The sequence below is a fragment of the Microcebus murinus genome, chromosome 12 (genome assembly GCF_040939455.1).
Source record: "Microcebus murinus isolate Inina chromosome 12, M.murinus_Inina_mat1.0, whole genome shotgun sequence".
Taxonomy (NCBI): Eukaryota; Metazoa; Chordata; class Mammalia; order Primates; family Cheirogaleidae; genus Microcebus; species Microcebus murinus.
The window spans coordinates 23,688,606-23,707,222 of record NC_134115.1 but is presented as its reverse complement, the minus strand read 5'-3'; the positions used below and the strand labels follow the sequence as shown (position 1 = coordinate 23,707,222).

General features: G+C 38.2%; 1 protein-coding gene across 1 annotated transcript in view; it reads right to left on the bottom strand.

Moving 5' to 3' along the window:
* The window catches only part of TRPM6 (transient receptor potential cation channel subfamily M member 6), a 162,915-nt gene that overhangs the window by 15,485 nt on the left and 128,813 nt on the right, over positions 1–18,617 (bottom strand). The window contains exons 29-36 of the mRNA XM_012759807.3: positions 16,138–16,229; positions 14,095–14,156; positions 11,104–11,129; positions 7,033–7,083; positions 5,480–5,545; positions 2,326–2,612; positions 1,872–1,954; positions 911–1,116 (exon numbers count right to left, since the gene is read on the bottom strand). Of these exons, the coding sequence (XP_012615261.2) occupies positions 911–1,116; positions 1,872–1,954; positions 2,326–2,612; positions 5,480–5,545; positions 7,033–7,083; positions 11,104–11,129; positions 14,095–14,156; positions 16,138–16,229 (873 nt within the window). The remainder of the gene's footprint in view (positions 1–910; positions 1,117–1,871; positions 1,955–2,325; positions 2,613–5,479; positions 5,546–7,032; positions 7,084–11,103; positions 11,130–14,094; positions 14,157–16,137; positions 16,230–18,617) is intronic.

Below are 18,617 nucleotides of genomic sequence, written 5' to 3'. Positions count from 1 at the left end.
TATAACCTCTAGGTATGAAACCCTTAAGGAAATAAAAGATAGTACAGTGAAAAGAAAAGAATGTGGATAGTCAAACCAGCTTAGGTCTATATCCTGTCTCCCCCCTTAAGCAGCTGTGCAATATTGGGCCAGTTATTTAAACTTTCTGGGCCCAAATTCCCCATAATATCTACCTCAAGGTGCTGCTTCTGGGATTAAATGAGATAACTTCTATGAAAGTTCCTGGCTAAATCCCTGATGTAAAACCTAAGCCCCAGTCAGTGAGCCCAAGGACTAAACTTTGGCCTTAATACATATTTCGTTCTATTCCAGCACAGAAAGCCTGCTGGAGATACTCTGTTTGTGCTGTAGGATTATAAGTCACTGTGAGGTGTTGATAGTAGAGAGATGTGCTGATCAAAAGTTTCCCTTAAATAAGAGTGCACTGTGCTGCCTCTCTCAGACTGAGTCCGTACTTTTCACAAACCGTTATATCAAGGGACACAGAAAAGAGAGCAAGCTAAATTATAAATTGCTAAAGCAATGGTCTTAAAATCATGAAAAATACCCAGAATTTAAATTTCCCTATATATACTAAATATATACCTAAGCTTTACTGTGAACCTACCACTAAGGTAAAGGCATAAAACTGAAAAAAAATTAGTACAAAAATCACTCTCCCATTTAGTTCAAAATTTCAGATGTCTTTAAATTTTAAGCAGCTAATCATCTGCTTACAGTTTTAACTCTATCTAAGTGGGAGACAGCAAAGTAGGTACCATGGTCATTACTGTACAGTGACTCAGAAATAAATGTCTCCATGTCCCTTCAAAGCTAGATAGAGCAACTCTACACGTTACCCATCCTGGTCCTTACAAGGTCTCTTTACACTTTGCCTCGAGCTTGTTATAAGTCCTACATCATCAATCACCTTGCAAATCTAAAACCAGAAGCTCTCCCCGAGTATACTCATAGGTCCAGTGAGAGAAAGCCAACATCAGCTCCTCCAGGGTGGTGCTGGGGGTGATTTCATCACCATTGTTGTTGTTGTACTTCCGGAACTCCCCTGTCATATACTTCTCAATGGTCAACCATTGGTTGGCTGAATGGCAGTAGATTAAGAAAACTTCCAGGAACCTGCCAGGAAAAAAGAGGCCATTGAACCCCCACGAGACAGCAAAAGCAGGATTTATCTCACTGCACAGTCAGTAGCAGGAAAGATTACCTAATGCTAGTCTGATGCAGCCTCAATGCACATGCCCTTTCCCTTTTTATGGAACGATGGGATGCAAAGATTAAGAGTTTTTCCCCACATTTACCCACCTCACTTCCCTTTGAGGAAACTTTCCAACTCTTTTATGAGTACCGGACCCAACTTTTCTTATTGTGCTTTATAAGGTTCCTTATAAATGAAACAATAAAGCTTTACTGTAAGGCCTCAGCACCAAATTATGATTTGTCTCAATAAATGAATCCAAGTGTACAGAGACACTCAAGTGAAAGTAAGAAGAGTTCATTCTTACAAACTTCCTAATTTCTATAAGATACTAGGGGAAGAAACCATGCTTAAAATAGAAATGTTTTCCTGCCATAATGCTCCTGGACATTAGCTATACCCAGAATCTATCTGTTTCACATAATCTAAATGTGAGTTATGGGCTCTGCCTGCACTTCTTTTTTCTACTCACATAAGTTCAATGATTTAAGCCAAGGTATTGGCTAATTAGCTAGACCATCTAATTCCCCTTCTACCAGTCTCCAAAATTATGGAAGGAAGAACCCAAAAATAAGGTGATAGGAAACTTCCCCATGGGTCTGATTTCTCATGTCTAATGAGATTGATGCTAAAATCCCTGCTAAAATGAAGGACCAGGGTGCCAAGATCTCCTTACCTTGGCATGTAGGGAATAGTTTGTGGCTTTACTTGGTTGAAGGTATAGATCAGTTTTTGAGCAGCTCTTTGTTGTTGAATCTCCTACAAAATAGGGAACATTGATAAAAATGTTGGTTTAATATCACACACCTTAGAACTTGGCATCCAATGGGAAAAAAAGAAAAGAAAAAGAAATTATTAAAAAAAATAATTTAAAAAAATATATCACACACCTATGATCACAGAATTACTAGAGTCTGCCCAAATGTGATTTTTTTTTAGCCTTATTCAGCTCCCACAACTCTCCACCCCCAAAACAAAAGCCCTACAAAGTGAAAATAACAAAATCTACTACCTCTAAAAAATAATGGGCTCCCCTTTGGGTTGGAGATATGGCCTTAGATATGATGTAGCCAGACCTCCTTTCTGTGACCTGTCCATCTGGACTATGGATCTCTGAGTACCAGACTTACCCTGAGGCAAAGATGAAGCACAGTACTCTCCTGGAAGATTTTACGCCACATCTGCACAACCTCAGGCAGAAAGGACTTCACAATGAAAACCTGTCCTGGCTTGAGAACGTCATCCTCAGACCACGTGCTGATGACTCTCATGGCTTTGCGGAGGCCACCGTCCATCTCCTCTCGGGACAGCACCTGGATCATTGCAGCTCTCCCATGCTGGGACCAAGAGGACATGCTTTTATCAAGGTTCAAAGGGGAACTCTCCTCCAGCCTGTAGATAGTTATTTCTTCTCCTGCTACAAAGAGGAAGGTGAGGGGTTCAATGGGATCATGGTGTCAGCAACACGGACAGTGTCCCCAGTATCAGTGCAGAATCAGTTGCCCACATAATCACAAGAGAATGGAACCATCGGGGACTAGAGCAGAATATGGACAAGGATCTGACCATGTTTCCACGTTATTCATTGTCTAGTAAATCTAGGAAGGTAGAAAAGGGACAAAGTGCCAGAAGATACACAAGAATTAAGTTGTTTTTACTAGAGACAATAACTGGACAGAAACAAAATCGAGGTGGTAAGAATATGCTTCTTTTGTTAAAGACAAACACTCCTAAAAGAGACCGTTGAACCTCGTGTCCTTGTTTATTATCATCACCCTAAGGAGTCTCATTAGACATTTTTCTAATTGCTCGTCCCGTAACATATTAATACAGGTTGAGTACCCTTTATCCAAAATGTCTGAGGGCAGAAGTGCTTCAAATTTCAGATTTTTTCACATTTTTGGAATATTTGCAACACATAATGAGATATCCTGGGGATGCGACCCAATTCTGAACACAAAATTCATTTATGGTTCCTATACACCTTCTACACATAGCCTAAAGGTAATTTTATATAATATCTATAACAATTTCATGTATGAATCAAGCTTTTTTTTTTTTTTTTTTTTTGAGACAGAGTCTCACTTTGTTGCTCAGGCTAGAGTGAGTGCCGTGGCGTCAGCCTAGCTCACAGCAACCTCAAACTCCTGGGCTCGAGCGATCCTTCTGCCTCAGCCTCCCGAGTAGCTGGGACTACAGGCATGCGCCACCATGCCCGGCTAATTTTTTTTTTATATATATATATATATATCAGTTGGCCAATTAGTTTCTTTCTATTTATAGTAGAGACGGGGTCTCACTCTTGCTCAGGCTGGTTTTGAACTCCTGACCTTGAGCAATCCGCCCGCCTCGGCCTCCCAGAGAGCTAGGATTACAGGCATGAGCCACCGCGCCCGGCTGAATCAAGCTTTTGACTATGTATTGACTATGGCCTATCACATGAGGGCAGGCATGGAATTTTCCACTTGTGGCATCATGTCAGCACTCAGAAAGTTTCAGATTTGGGAGAATTTGGGGTATTGAATTTTTGGATTAGAAATCTTTATGCTGTATTAAAAATTACTGTCTATCTGCATAGGTACTATATGTAGTGCTATGCTTTAAACCTAAAAAAGAATACAAGGGTTTTCTGGCTTTTTTTTTTTTTTTTTTTTGCTCCCTTTGGGTGATATTACACCACTGAGAATGCATGGTTTAACCTCGCTGAGTCAGACAGTACCAAGATCACACTCCAGAGCCTTTCCCTCTCTCCTTTGAACCTTGGGACAAATTACATAAAGCCTCAATTTCTTCATCAGTAAAATGGGAATGAAAATAATGTCCATTTCATTGGGTTGTTGTAAAGATTAAATAGCTTAACATGGTTAAAATGAACTAGAACTTCGGATACAAATACAATCCCACTTGAGAATTTCAGATACAAAATACTACTTAATTGTTATAGAGTACCTACTTTTAGGCTGTTGAACAGGGAGCAATTCTTATTGAGCCTAAACTTTACCAATACAGGGTTAACACATTAAGTGCCACGTGAGTTGTATTTAACTCACGCTTGTTTTGAGCCCAGGGCCTCGTGGAGCATATGTAACTCACATGTCTCTTCACCTTGGGAGCCGTGTGAACTACTTTTCAAGTTGCATATAACTCATGCACACAGAAAACAATAAAAAAAAAATAACATATTTTTCATTAAATTAGAAAGGATCATTTTGTTTTTGAAGTTTTTATTCTATTTTTGTAATAAAATAGCATGGCCCTAAAGGAAAAGATTTTTTTTTCTAGTGTGGCAGTCAATGTGTTAAATACTTATTAACAGAGGTAACAAAATCTATACACAGCTTCTGTTGAGGCTGTGTTTTCCTCTTTACACCTTTGCTTCAAATGAGTTTTTTTGGTGAACACTGTACCGGTTTACCAAGAAAGAACTCTATTCCCTCACTCTTGCACCTAATTCCTTACCAATAAACACATCTAGGTAATGCTTAGTAATATATTTTCAAATATTTATTCTTGGTGCCCAGATAAATAAATGCCACTTTAGATCTCTTTGGCATTCTAAACCCCTAGAGGCTTCAGAGCAGAACTATTGATTTGCAAAACCAGCCATGAAGCCAAGCAGAAGGAAAAGGCATCTGCATTAGCCCTCAGAAGCCGACCTGGTCTGCCCCGTGTGTGAACAGTGTGAGGAGAACCAAGATCAAGGACAGTGTGGGGACATTTATTATATTGTCAGTTGTCTCACCCCTTCTCTTGCCAGACAGAGAAACTTTGGTAGCCCTGGCTAATGTGACTTGTTTTTCTTTACTGCCCCAGCCTTTAAAAATGGCATTTGCGGTCCGAGGTAAGAGCAATTAGTGTACACGAAACAAAACAAACAAACAAAAAACAATACACAAAGCATTTCTTTTCACATGCCTGTTGGCTTTCACCGTATTGACATTTATCGCTTTCTTCTGTGCTTATTATGCATGGCTGGTTTGTTCTTTTCTTTCCTACTTACTTCCAGCCTTGAGTCAGCGGATGCCAGGTGCAACATTATTGCTTTCTTCCCAACTGCTGCTCATCATCGGTCCCATCCCCACAGTATTCGATTTTGACCCTACAATGCTGGCCATGGCAGTTAACCAGAGTGTTCATCTTAGGAAATGAATCTCACTGAACTATAACCATCAGCAAAACAAAACTTTCAGCTAAAATGAGGCAACGGTGGTTTCTCCTTTGATTTACTCAGATGGTTATGCCTCTGCCCTAGCATAGCCTCAGGAAGGTAGAAGTGCTACTCACCAAACAGTTGGATTGGCGTAAATGGTATGGTCTGAGAGAGCCTCATTAAATTATTCCTTTCAATGGCTGCAAACAAAAAGAGATTTCCTATTTTAAGTATGCACCAGTGGCTTGGATTTACAGAAAGACTCTCCACATCAGTGTATTCAGATAATGCTAAAATATTTAATTTCAAAGACCCCCGTATGTTTGCCATTATCAAAAATATTATCTATAATATGGTTTTAAAAACAAACCATGCCTTAAGAAGCATATCCCAGTCTTAGAAACATTTTACATGAGATTATATCACATGGTCTGAGGTACAGCTATCACCTCCACTCTCCTGAATGCCAAATCACATACTAATCCATACATAGGTTGGACTTTCTTTTAAATAGCATTTTAATCTGTGTTCTTCCTTCTCTGGCTTTCCTTTTCCAAAGCAAATCCAGCGCACAGTGGACTGTGGAGACACCTACTGTTCATTTTGTGCAGTTCACCTTCTTTTCCCAGAGAGCACTGAAGACCAATTTTAATTAGAAGCAAGTGAAGTAAGTGCATTTTCCTGTTATGAGCCATACCCTAACAGATCAGAGTCACTATGAGTTTCTGTATTCCTCACCAGAGACTTAATCTTAAGTTGGCAATCAGAGTCAACATAATAGATAAATGCTGAGCTGAAAAGCCCAGTTACAAGAGGCTGGAGGAAGCTGAAATCCTCTGAAACACTTCACCCCAGAGGGGAATTCAGGGTAAGGCAGTCTATTACTGGCCCCTGAACAAATGACCTTGATATAATTATAACAGTGATTATAGTAGCACCAATAAGCTCTTACGCATGTACCAAGCTTCAGATTGTGTAAAAGCTTCACCCGTGTGTTATGTCATCCAACACTAAGAGCAATGACCCCCCAAGGAACCACCTAATGGCACAAGTCCAGCTGGTTTTATATTGCTTTGCATTTCAAAGTGTTTTCCTCTTAATTCTCAACTAGCCCTTTGGCAGACTGTTTCTCAGGAAGGGCAAGTACAATTATTCCCACTTTGAAAGACAGACAACTGAAGCACTGTGAAGTGCTGTTGCTTGAGAGAGTCAAGACGCTTAACATCTTTGTTTAATAACATCTTTGTTGAACTTACTCCGTGGGATTGGCATGCATTCAGTGGTCATGTTCACCGAGGGCCCAGTGAACGTGCGAAACCATGCCTCGAACAGCAACTTTCAGGTCTGTTTTTTTCCCCAATACAAAACACTGAAATATCTGGTTTGGGGCTGGCTTTGAGCTTGGAAGGAATATTTAGATCCCGGGGTCATCTTTCACCTTCACATCCTGGAACTTGCCAATACAAACATTTTTCAAAAAAAAATCTAAATTTTCTTAAATCCTGAAAACTTGTTTTCCCAAGTCAATGGCAAAGTGAGAAATCTGAAGGTTTTTCCCATTAGAGGGAACAAGTTTTCAAGTTGGGAACCACACAAATAATACAGAGTTCATCAATGTTTCTGTTTACAAATGCAGACTCACAGACATTTAGCTCAGTTGACACGTCTATGTGCACTCGCATCCTACCTGAATAATGATGGTGGGGCTCTTGAGGGCTTTTTAAGGAGGCTGAGATCTCTGAAATTATAGAGAAGATTGGCATTTTAATTACTTGGCTGGAGATAAATACATGCTTATGAATATACTGCCTTCAAAGTTTTTATTGAACGGGTTAATCAGAATGGCTTCTCAGTATTTGAAAAAGCTTGCCTAATATCCTTTAACCACATTATTGCTCATGGTATCCTGACAGCTTCCAATCATCAATGTAATATCTGCAAACATATTTATATAGGGAATTGAAGAAAGACAGGTAATATTAGCCTCAAAGATGTATTTCCTCTGAACCAATTACACCTCTGGGTTGCAGAAGGCACGCAGCTGCCCATCATACTTCACGACATCCCAGAAGCACGATTCTCTGAGCTCCCTACCAAGATGCAGGACCCATAGGAAGACATTATTAATACCAAGTTATTAGGAGACTACTTTACTGACCTAAAATAACAACAAAATGATGAAAACACATTAAGAGCTATCTCCCAGAAACAAAGGAGGGGTTGGATAATATAGCGCCAAGGGATTTGTTTGGTTACACAAAGACTGTGTGTTGGGAACACCCCCTCCAAGTTTAACTCATTCTCTTCTATCTGCTCCAGTCGTAAATGACAAAGCTCCAGAGAAATCCTTTGCAACAGTTTTGCCATTTCATAAAATCAAAATTAAAGTGGAGAACTTTTTGTCTCATGGTGGCAACTGTTTGATGCCTGGTAGAGTAAGCAACATAATGAGCCCGGTGGCACAGACCTCTCCAGCTTCTTGTTGCTGGATCAGGAAAGGAACAAGAATCATTGCCTTTGGGGAGGACTAGCAAAAAGTAAGATCAGCATAAAAGACTCCTCCTTTCTGAATTCATTCAATAAAAGGAAAAAATATTTAGCTCCTACTATTGATCATACTAGGCCCAAGAGATGTCAATAAGATATGGTGTCCATGCTACAAAGAAAGCAAATATACTACAAAAGACATGTAATCATAATCACAATACAGTTTGCTAAGTAATAGCAATGGGATATATTAGAATATCTACCAATGTACATATAGCAATGTAATAGAGGTATATAAGGATTATGGAACACACTTATTCCATCTGGAAGGTCAGAGCTTCATAAACAAACAGTGTGAAATAATTCCAGTGTGGTCATCTGAGTGTGACAAAGCTAAATTTCAATCTTGGCTTCACCACTTAAGGAGCTGTGAGACCTCATTCATATTTATTCAACACATTTATTAAGCACCTACTGTATGCCAGGCACTGGGCTATGCTCAAGAGAAAGCAATAATCAAAACAGTTAAGATCTCTGGCTATATTCTAGTAAAGGTAAATAGAAAATAAATGAACAAGTAAATGTATAGTATATATAGTATAGTATGTGTGTCTTATATACATCAAGGTAAGAGGGTTAGGATTGGAAAGTGTGGAAAATGGGGAAGTTGCTATTTTGTATAGGGTGGTTAGGCAAAGCCTCTCTGGTAAGATGAAATTTGATTACAGCCTAAAGGAAGAGAGAGGGGGAGGTATATAGATAAATAAGAGTATTCCAAGCAGAGGTAACAGTAAGTACAAACACCCTGAGTCAGGCCCATGCTTGCCTCATTTAAGGAGAAGAGTGTGGCCAGAGTGTAGTGCACTGAATGAGGTTGGAGGGGTGCAGGGAAGCAGAACAGAACCTGTAAACTGTATTTGGACTTTGCTTTATTTTTTGAGAAAGAGTCTCGCTCTGTCACCTGGGCTAGAGTGCTGTGGTGTCAGCCTAGCTCACAGCAACCTCAAACTCCTGGGGTCAAATAATCCTCCTGCCTTAGCCACCCCAGTAGCTGGACAACAGGTGCACACCACCACGCCTGGCTAATTTTTTTTTTTTATTTAGTAGAGATGGAGTCTCGCTCTTGCTCAGGCTGGTCTCGAACTCGTGGTCTCAAGTGATCCTCCTGCCTTGGCCTCCCAGAGTGCTAGGATTACAGGGTGAGCCCACCCTGCAGGGCCTTGGCCTTGGCTTTTACAAAGTGAGATGGAATGCAATTTGAGCAGAATGGCTTGGTTTGACTTTCAGTTTAAAAGGATTATTCCAGCTGCTGTCTGGAACCAGACTACTGGAGAGCAATAGTGTGGAGACCATGCCATAATCCAAGGAATAGATGATGGTAACTTAAAATATGGTGTTTGTGGAAGTATCAAAGTGATCAGATTCTTGATACAGTTTGAAGGATTTACTAATGGGCGGGATATAGGGGTGTGAAAAATAGGAGCACAAGTATGACTGCAAGACCTTAGCCTCAGAAACTGGAAGGAAAGCATTGTCATTTCCTGAGATGAAAGAGAAGGGTGTTGGAACATTTTGTTTGACGATCCCTTTTAGAGCCCTACATGGAGTGAGTAATAAGTGGTTGATCATATTCTCCAAGGCAGAAATAATGAACAAAAGGGATCATGAATATGAGCCTGGAAATTTGAACTAGGATCAGGCTACCATGAGCATTGAAAAAACTCAGGAGTTTGCAGTCTTTCCTTAGGCAATAGGGAGCCATTGAAGACTGTTACATGAATGATGATTTATCATTCAGAAAGATAATTCTGATAGGAAAACAGGAAAGTTTAAAGGTAAAGAAACCAACCAGAATGCTAACACAAGCTCAAAGGAAAATGAAAGTATACACCTTTTATTTAGGAAAATAAATGTTGGCAGTTTTACAGCTGGAGCAGTGGGATGCAACACAGATAACTTTGGAGATGGGCGTGTAGAATGGAGTTAGAAAGCAAGATTCATAGCTAAGAGCAATGGGCAGGAAGAAGATTGTAAATGACTGATATTTCCAACTTGGGTGAAGGAAGAGAGGCTGTGAGAAAGACCAAAAGCAAGTCAACAACCACATAGGACACCCAGAGAAGCACAGCCTCAAGGAAACAGAAAGGTGAGAGTGCCAAGAAGGAAAAACTGTCAACATCAAATGCCACAGTTCACTGAGAACTAAAAAGAGGTCAAGCGACTTAGCAGTTGGAGTGAGTTTCAAGAGAATGACAGGGACAGACACCATGGGCTGAAGATCAAATGCTATCACTTTTTCAATTAATTTAGAGATGAAGAGTAGGAGTGGCAGTTTGAAAGCTAGGAAAATCCAAAAAAAGACTATGTTTTCTTTTGTATTGAAAATGACTTAAGGCCAGGCATGGTAGCTCATACCTGTAATCCTAGCACTCAGGGAGCAAGGCAGGAGGATTGCTTGAGCTCAAGAGTTCAAAACCAGACTGAGAAAGAGTGAGACCTTGTCTCTACTAAAAATAGAAAAATTAGACAGGTGTGATGGTGTGTGCCTGTTGTCCCGGCTACTCAGGAGGCTGAGGCAGGAAGATTCCTTGAGCCCGGGACTCTGAGGTTGCAATGAGCTATGATGACATATCATGGCACTGTAGCTGGGACAACAGAACAAGACTGTCTCAAGAAAAAAAGAAAATGACTTAAATTTGGTAGTAGGTGGAGGAAAAGAAATCAACAACAAAGGAAGTACTGAAAACTTGAGAAAACGGGAACAAGATGGTAGAAGATGAAGTTGCCTACTCTACATACAGAATGCGGAAAGGAGTTCATAGATTGTGGTAAAGTTTGAGAGCAACTATGAAAAGTGGTTTTACCAGAGCTTTCTCATGTGACCTAGTCCTATTTAGCCATTTGGGGATAGGGTCCTACCGAAACCATACAGGAAAAGGCATCTATACACAATTTTATGAATAGCTCTTAATGAGCAATATGTTAAAAAGTGACACAGTTGTTGAATAGTTGAAATGAGCTCAGTGATTATACCCTCATTCACAGACAACATGGGAAAATCACAAGCAAAAACAGGTCATTCAAAAATTTTAAATCAGACATAAGTCTTGATTTGTCTGTAGAAAGATACTCACCATTCTACTTTTCTCCTGAACTTTCTATATTGCATAGTAGACAAAAATCATAAATATAAGAACTACAAAAATCTCAGGACAGTGAACCTCCCCATTAATAAGATGAAAAAATAAAATACTTAAGTATAAACACTTACTGTCAATTCCATTTGAACTTCTCAACCTGTTTGAAGAAAATGAAGCCATTCAGATAATGCTGCCTTAAATCTTTCAATGATCAAAAAAAGGAAAGAGCATTTGAAATGGTAACAACACAGTGTATATATTATACATACATATAAATATATGTGTGTGTATATATGTACATATATATATATATATATATATATATACAGTCATTCACCACATAATGACATTTCGGTCAACAAAAGACTCCATATAGGACTATGGTCTCATAAGATAAGAATACAGCTGAAAAATTCCTATGCCCAGTGACGTTACAGCCATCATGACATTGCAACACAAGGCATTGCTCGTGTGTCTGTGCTGTGAATAAATCTACTGCACTGCCAGGCACATAAAGTCTAGCACGTACTATTATATACTGTATATAATACTTGATAATGATAATAAATGATTATGTTCTTGGTTTATGTATTTATTTACTATACTATATTTTTAATCATTATTTTAGGGTATACTTCTACTTCTTAAAAATAAAAAAGTTGACTGTAAAACATCCTCAGGCAGATCCTTCAGGAGATATTCCAGAAGAAGACATTGTTATCACAGGAGATGACAGCTGCATGCATGTCATTGCCCCTGAAGACCTTCCAGTGGGACAAGATGTGAAGGTGGAAGACAGTGATATTGATTATCCTGACCCTGTGTAAGCCTAGGCTAATGTGTGTGTATATGTCTTAGTTTTTAACAAAAAATCTTAAAAAGTAAAAAAAAATATATATTAAGGATGGAAAGAAATATACAAAATATTTTCATATAGCTGTACAATGTATTTGTGTTTCAAGCTAAGTGTTATTACAAAAGAGTCAAAAAACTAAAATGAAAAAGTTTACTAAGTAAAAAAGTTACAGTGAGCTAAGGTTAATTTATTATTGAAGAAAGAAAAATATGTTTTTATAAATTTAGTGTAGCCCAAGTGTATGAAGTCTACAGTAGTGTACAGTAATTTATTCAGATAAATAAAATTTGAAAACCAACCAAGCAAAGATTCAAAACAATCTTGTTTTGTTTGTAGTGTTTTCTGGACTTTTCTAGTTACATCAACATATTAACTATCCATATAACTGTTGGGGCCAGAATTTAAAACCATCTACTCTATGGAAGGGCCAGTTGGTATTAGGCAGGTAGAAAGTGACTTTACATTCACTCACCTCTCACTCACTGACTCACCCAGAGCAACTTCCAGTCCTGGAACCTCCATTCATGGTAAGTGCCCTACACAGGTGCACCATCTTTTATCTTTTATACTATATTTTTACTGTACTTTTTCTATATTTAGACATGTTTAAATACACAAATACTTATCATTACACTACAATTGCCTAGTATTCAGTACAGTAACATGCTGTACTGGTTTGTAGCCTAAAAGCAATAGGCTATATTATATAGCCTAGGTATGTAGTAGGCTATATTATCTAGGTTTGTATAAGTACCCTATGTGATTTTCACACAATGATGAAATCTCCTAATGACACATTTCTTGGAAAGTATCCCCGTTGTGAAGGGATGCATCACTGTATATATATTTGAAAGTAAGGTATCCATTATATCCGATCCCTATCATTATCAATAGAGAAGTTACAACCCTACAATTGCTTTCATAGAAAAATGAACACCAGATATGCATGTAAGTCATTTACTGTATTTGCCCTAAGCAAACTGAAAAGCAGTTGTATTTTATTTAATTAGCTATGTAATCACACAACGTATATAAAATTTAACGTATTTGTGTTGTTCTGGATCAATTAAACTAACGGGTTCCTGAACTATGCAAAGTAGATGCCTACAAATGAGTCTATGAATGTCTTTGGACAAGCCTACAAATCAGTTTCATTAGCCCACGTGGCCCTTAAATGTTCACAGGCTGAAATTAGCTGTCTTTAAATTGTTACTTGCCCTGCTCAAGTGCACAAGTGGCCACAGGCAAGTCTGAATAAATGCATTCAAAGAATATCTCCACCATTGAAGGTCTTTAGGGAAGAAAGTACAATTACAATTATTGTTTAATTTCATGCTGCAATAAACCACTACTCTGCATGAGCACAAACTACTAAACCTTTGGGAGAAGAAAGTCATGTGTCCTTTAAGTCTGAGGGCAGGCTCACATGGAGACCAGGAAAGCTCCCAAGAAAGGCCACATTTAACTGAGCTGACTGCAAACCAAAAGTCACTTTCTACCTGCCTAATACCAACTGGCCCTTCCATAGAGTAGATGGTTTTAAATTCTGGCCCCAACAGTTATATGGATAGTTAATGTGTTGATGTAACTAGAAAAGTCCAGAAAACACTACAAACAAAACAAGATTGTTTTGAATCTTTGCTTGGTTGGTTTTCAAATTTTATTTATCTGAATAAATAAAATTCCAGGAGAATACTCAAGTATATAACCCTGTGAATTCTCTATAATCTCTCTCTCTCTCCCTCCTGTCTTCCTTTCCTTCTTTGTGTCATTGCTTCTCAGAGTTACTGCTCCAACTATTAGGATATTACTGAGAAACCAAAAATAAGAAATATCAGCCTCATAAGCTAAAAGGAAAAAATTAAGGAAAAAAGAATTCTTTTTAAAGCTAAAGAATAAATATAATCAGGTGTTCAGTCCATTTCTTTAGGCAAGACATATTTATTTCTACTTGTTTATGCAAATTCACAATCTTATCTATCCAAAAAGATATGATAATCATTATTCCATGTGTGGTTTTTTTGACACTGAAAAGACAAATATTTATTCTGCTATAGAAGTATGTATTTCATTATATTCTTAAAAATCACTCAGGTGATACCTTATTGTCAGAAATAGAAAACCTTGGAGGAGAAATTATTTTCATTCTTGCTAACAAAATGTTTACTTTTTGTCTCTTTTCCTGACCAAATTAAACATTTGTTCCAAATCAGGTTAAAAAGCAGAAGCCAAAGACTCTTCAAGAGAGACAGTTTGAAATACTCACAGGGAGTTCCTATTGAGGTCCGTGGTCCGGGAACTCCACGAAGAAGAGTCTTCACTCAGGTCCTGAGCAGGAGAGAAAGGCCATCAAACGTGCACCCAACATACTCCCACCCCAATTTTCCAGTAACATGTTTGCAAAACACACTCCTTGGAGGACATTTCTTATTCCTTCCTCTAGCTTAATAGTTCTCTTTTAATAGACATACTAAACCCAAGCTAGAAAGATGCATAGTGTCAGCAAAATATCAGAGTAACTCAATGTGTCAATGGACTTGAACAGAATGAAATTACTTTTATGAGGCCATAGGAAAGAAAATGTAATATACGAAAGTTTTTACAGAAATAGGACTAAACATACGAAATCAGTTAATGACACAAAAGAAAGAACGAAAGTACAAATTGACAGACAACATAGATCATCACATGTCCTATCATCAGTAGATCATCGTTTCAGGTGATGATGATTATTTAAAATAACATTACCTTGAATTGACCTTATTCTATTTCCTATTTAAATTCAACTAGTATTTCTTGAGAACTAATACATGCAGGCATTACTCTAGGCATTTCATAGGTGTTATTTTTTATGTTCACTAACAGTAATCTCTTAAGGTTGGCATTAGCCCTGTTTTAGAGACACGGCTGGTGATGCTCATAGGTTAATTGACGTATATAACATTGGAACATAGGAGGTGGCAGAGCCAAAATTTAAGCACAGGTCCCTGCCTCCAATTACCCTCAAATAATCTTATCTTTTCTTCTCAAAACCTTTCACAGATACCATTCCTAAAAGAACATCTAAGGTTCTTAGTAAATATTCATACAAGTGTGTTTATACAGTTCCCAAGTTCAAACAGTTAATATGTATTCAAAGAAGACTCAAAGTTAGATTTCTTGGGTTACTCTAACTAGTCACACTTTCCACGTGGAGGATGGAATAAAACTGTGGTCCCCAAGCCCGGGGCCACAGACCAGTACCCGTCCGTGGCCAGTTAGGAACTGGGTCGCACAGCAGGAGGTGAGCAGCTGGCCAGCAAGAGAAGCTTCATCTGTATTTATAGCTGTTTCCCACCATTCACATCACCGCCTGAGCTCTGCATCCTGTCAGATCAGCGGCAGCAGCATTAAATTCTCATAGGAGCACGAACCCTACTGTAATCTGCGCATGCGAGGGACCTGGGTTGCACACTCCATATGAGAATCTAATGCCCGGTAATCTGAAGTGGAGCTGAGGTGGTGATGCTAGCACTGGGGAGCGGCTGCCAATACAGATTATCATTAGCAGGGAGGGTTGACTGCACAATAAATGTAATGCACTTGAGTCATCCCAAAACCATCCCCCTCGCCATCCGTGGAAAAATTGTCTTTCATGAAACAGGTTCCTGGTGCCAAAAAGGTTGGGGGCCGCTGTACTAAAACAAGCCACATATTTGTAGATGGTAAGAAAAACAGACTGCACAATCAGAGAATCTCAGCACTGGAGAAACACGGAGGGTCCTTTACCCTGCAGTGCTTGCATCCCCTCTGTCATGTCTGCAAAGAGGTTTGTTCAGCCTAAGCCTGACTAACCACACTAGCAAGGGACTCACTCCTTCCAGAAATAAACCAGTCCGTGCTTGGAAAGCTCCAATTGCTAAAAATTTCTCCTCAGATTGGGCTGAAATCTGTCTCCCCATAGCTTCTATGTGTTGATTCTAGATCTACCTCTTTCAAACTGTATGGAAAATATCTTATTTTTCCTTCCACGTGAAAACTTTCATATATTTGAAAACAGTTTCTAAAATTTCTGATATCTTTCTCTCTCCTGTTGACCATTCCCAGGATAAATTATTGGGTAGAAAAGGTATATTGCATAAAGAACAACAAAGAAAGAGTAATCTGAGGAGGCTAAAAAAAAATTGAGAGGGATCCAACTGAGCATAGCTTCCAAACAAAGATTAAAGTGAAGATTGATAAAAAATAGGAGTCAGTTAAGGGTCGTTAAGGTCAAGAAAAGCATTGCATGCTTGAATTTAAAAAAAAAAAACTATCAAAATATTTTTACCTCTTGAGACTGCTTTAGGTAATCACTGACTTGTGTAGCCTGTTGATCAATTTCTTTAGTCTTCATTTTCTGGTATAAATAATGTTCCAGATCTTGTAAAAAGGAAGAAAAAATTAGAAAATACATGAAAATGTGTTACATTCAAATCACAGTTCCCAAATAGAAAAATCTGAACACAGTACATTCATTTAAACTTGGATATAGTTTTGTCTTTCTGTTTTTAGCAAGTTTTATCAAGTTTCCTTTATCCTTTTTTTTTCCTCAAGAGGTTGAAAGCTACATATTCTATTTCTATTCTTCTATACTTTTACATTTATAACAACTTATACTTCTCTGTCAAAGTCAAAAATTAATGATCCATAATCTTTTCTCCTATGAAAAAAAAAAAAACCTTTAGTAATGTGTTTATATTTACCATCTCCTGTATATTATAGCCCATGATTTCTTTAAAATATGTAAAATTTTAGTTCCAAATTGTTAGGACTCCTTCCGTAGCAACTACATCAAGCATCATAGTAGAGTACTTAAAAGCAACAACAACAACAACAAAAAAAGATAGAAGACAATATCATCAAGTAGGTTTAATTTTTTAGCCTTTTCTTTAAAAGGATGATGAGGCTTACTATTGCTATTTTTTTTAACCTGGTACTTACTGCAGATAGTAGGTACATAGCAATTATTTAATAAATACTTGGTTAGATGAATTCTGAGAATAATATTTATTAAAAGTCCTGAATAAATGTAGGTGATAATTGTAGTGTTTTTCTCCCTAATGATTTTGTGCTAGGCAAAAAAAAAAAAATATGTATACAAGAGGTGTAAGAAAAAACCTACTGAAATATCATAAAATTTTCATATATGCTATTCCTTGTAGTCTTGGAATATCATAAAATTATGATGAATATGATTTAAATGATAGCACAGTATTATAATTAAAATAAATGACCTATAGGAAAAGCGGAATATATACTTTTCCTTTTCATAGTTAATTTCCTGGCAACTTTATACTTTTTGTGTTTAAAAAGAGTTACATGACAGGGCATCTCCCTTTCCCCAAACTTTCATTTTTTAAATTCTTTTAAAATTAATTCTTTTTTTTTTTTTTTTTTTTTTTTTTTTTTGAGACAGAGTCTCACTTTGTTGTCCAGGCTAGAGTGAGTGCCGTGGCGTCAGCCTAGCTCACAGCAACCTCAAACTCCTGGGCTCGAGTGATCCTTCTGCCTCAGCCTCCCGAGTAGCTGGGACTACAGGCATGTGCCACTATGCCCGGCTAATTTTTTTTATATATATATATCAGTTGGCCAATTAATTTCTTTCTGTTTATAGTAGAGACGGGGTCTCGCTCTTGCTCAGGCTGGTTTTGAACTCCTGACCTTGAGCAATCCGCCCGCCTCGGCCTCCCAAGAGCTAGGATTACAGGCGTGAGCCACAGCGCCCGGCCTAAAATTAATTCTTAACTCAAACATGTTTCCGAAAAATGAGCTTCTCAACCCTGGATGTGGTTCAAGAAAGACAATGGGTCTCATTACCCACTCTGATTGGCCGGGCACTCAGTCTAGTTCCCCAGGCTCACCTCCCCCTCTGCTCATCTGACTTCGTGAGGTTCTTTCCCAGAAACCTCTTGCCACTTGCATCTTTCTCTGTTTGAAATTCATTGGAAAAAACTTACATAATGTAAGTAAGAATGATATATAATTACATAAATAAGGATTATACTATTTATTAAAAAATAGAATGCATGAGATCTATATATAACATAAATACATGACATTTATAAATAAAATGAATATATTTATAATTGGTCATAGAATCATGTCGTTAGGTGAGAGATTTGATCTACTCGATTTTTTTTTTTTTTTTTTTGAGACAGAGTTTCACTGTGTTGCCCAGGCTAGAGTGAGTACCATGGGATCAGCCTAGATCATAGCAATCTCAAACTCCTGGACTCAAGCAATCCTACTGCCTCAGCCTCCTGAGTAGCTGGTACTACAGGCATGTACCCCCATGCCCAGCTAATTTTTTCTATATATATTAGTTGGCCAATTAATTTCTTTCTATTTATAGTAGAGATGGGGTCTCGCTCCTGCTCAGGCTGGTTTCGAACTCCTGACCTCGAGCAATCTGCCTGCCTCGGCCTCCCAGAGTGCTAGGAGTACAGGCATGAGCTACCATTCCCGGCCTGATTTACTCAAATTTATTGTTTCTAGTAAACTGTGTGATTTAAGGCAAGACAACTAAGCTCTCAAGCCATATCTATAAATTGAGAGTATTCTAAATAGTTTAATTACTAATGTCTCTTTCAGCTTAGAGTCTACTTGATTCTCAGTGATTTAGTAGACAATTGAGCACTTCTTAGATATAAATCAGAATTTCCCCATCTTAGCATTGACATTTTGAGTTAGATAATTCCTTGTCATGGGGGCTGACCCACACACTGTAGGACGTTTAGCAACATTTCTGGGTCTACCCACTAGATGCCA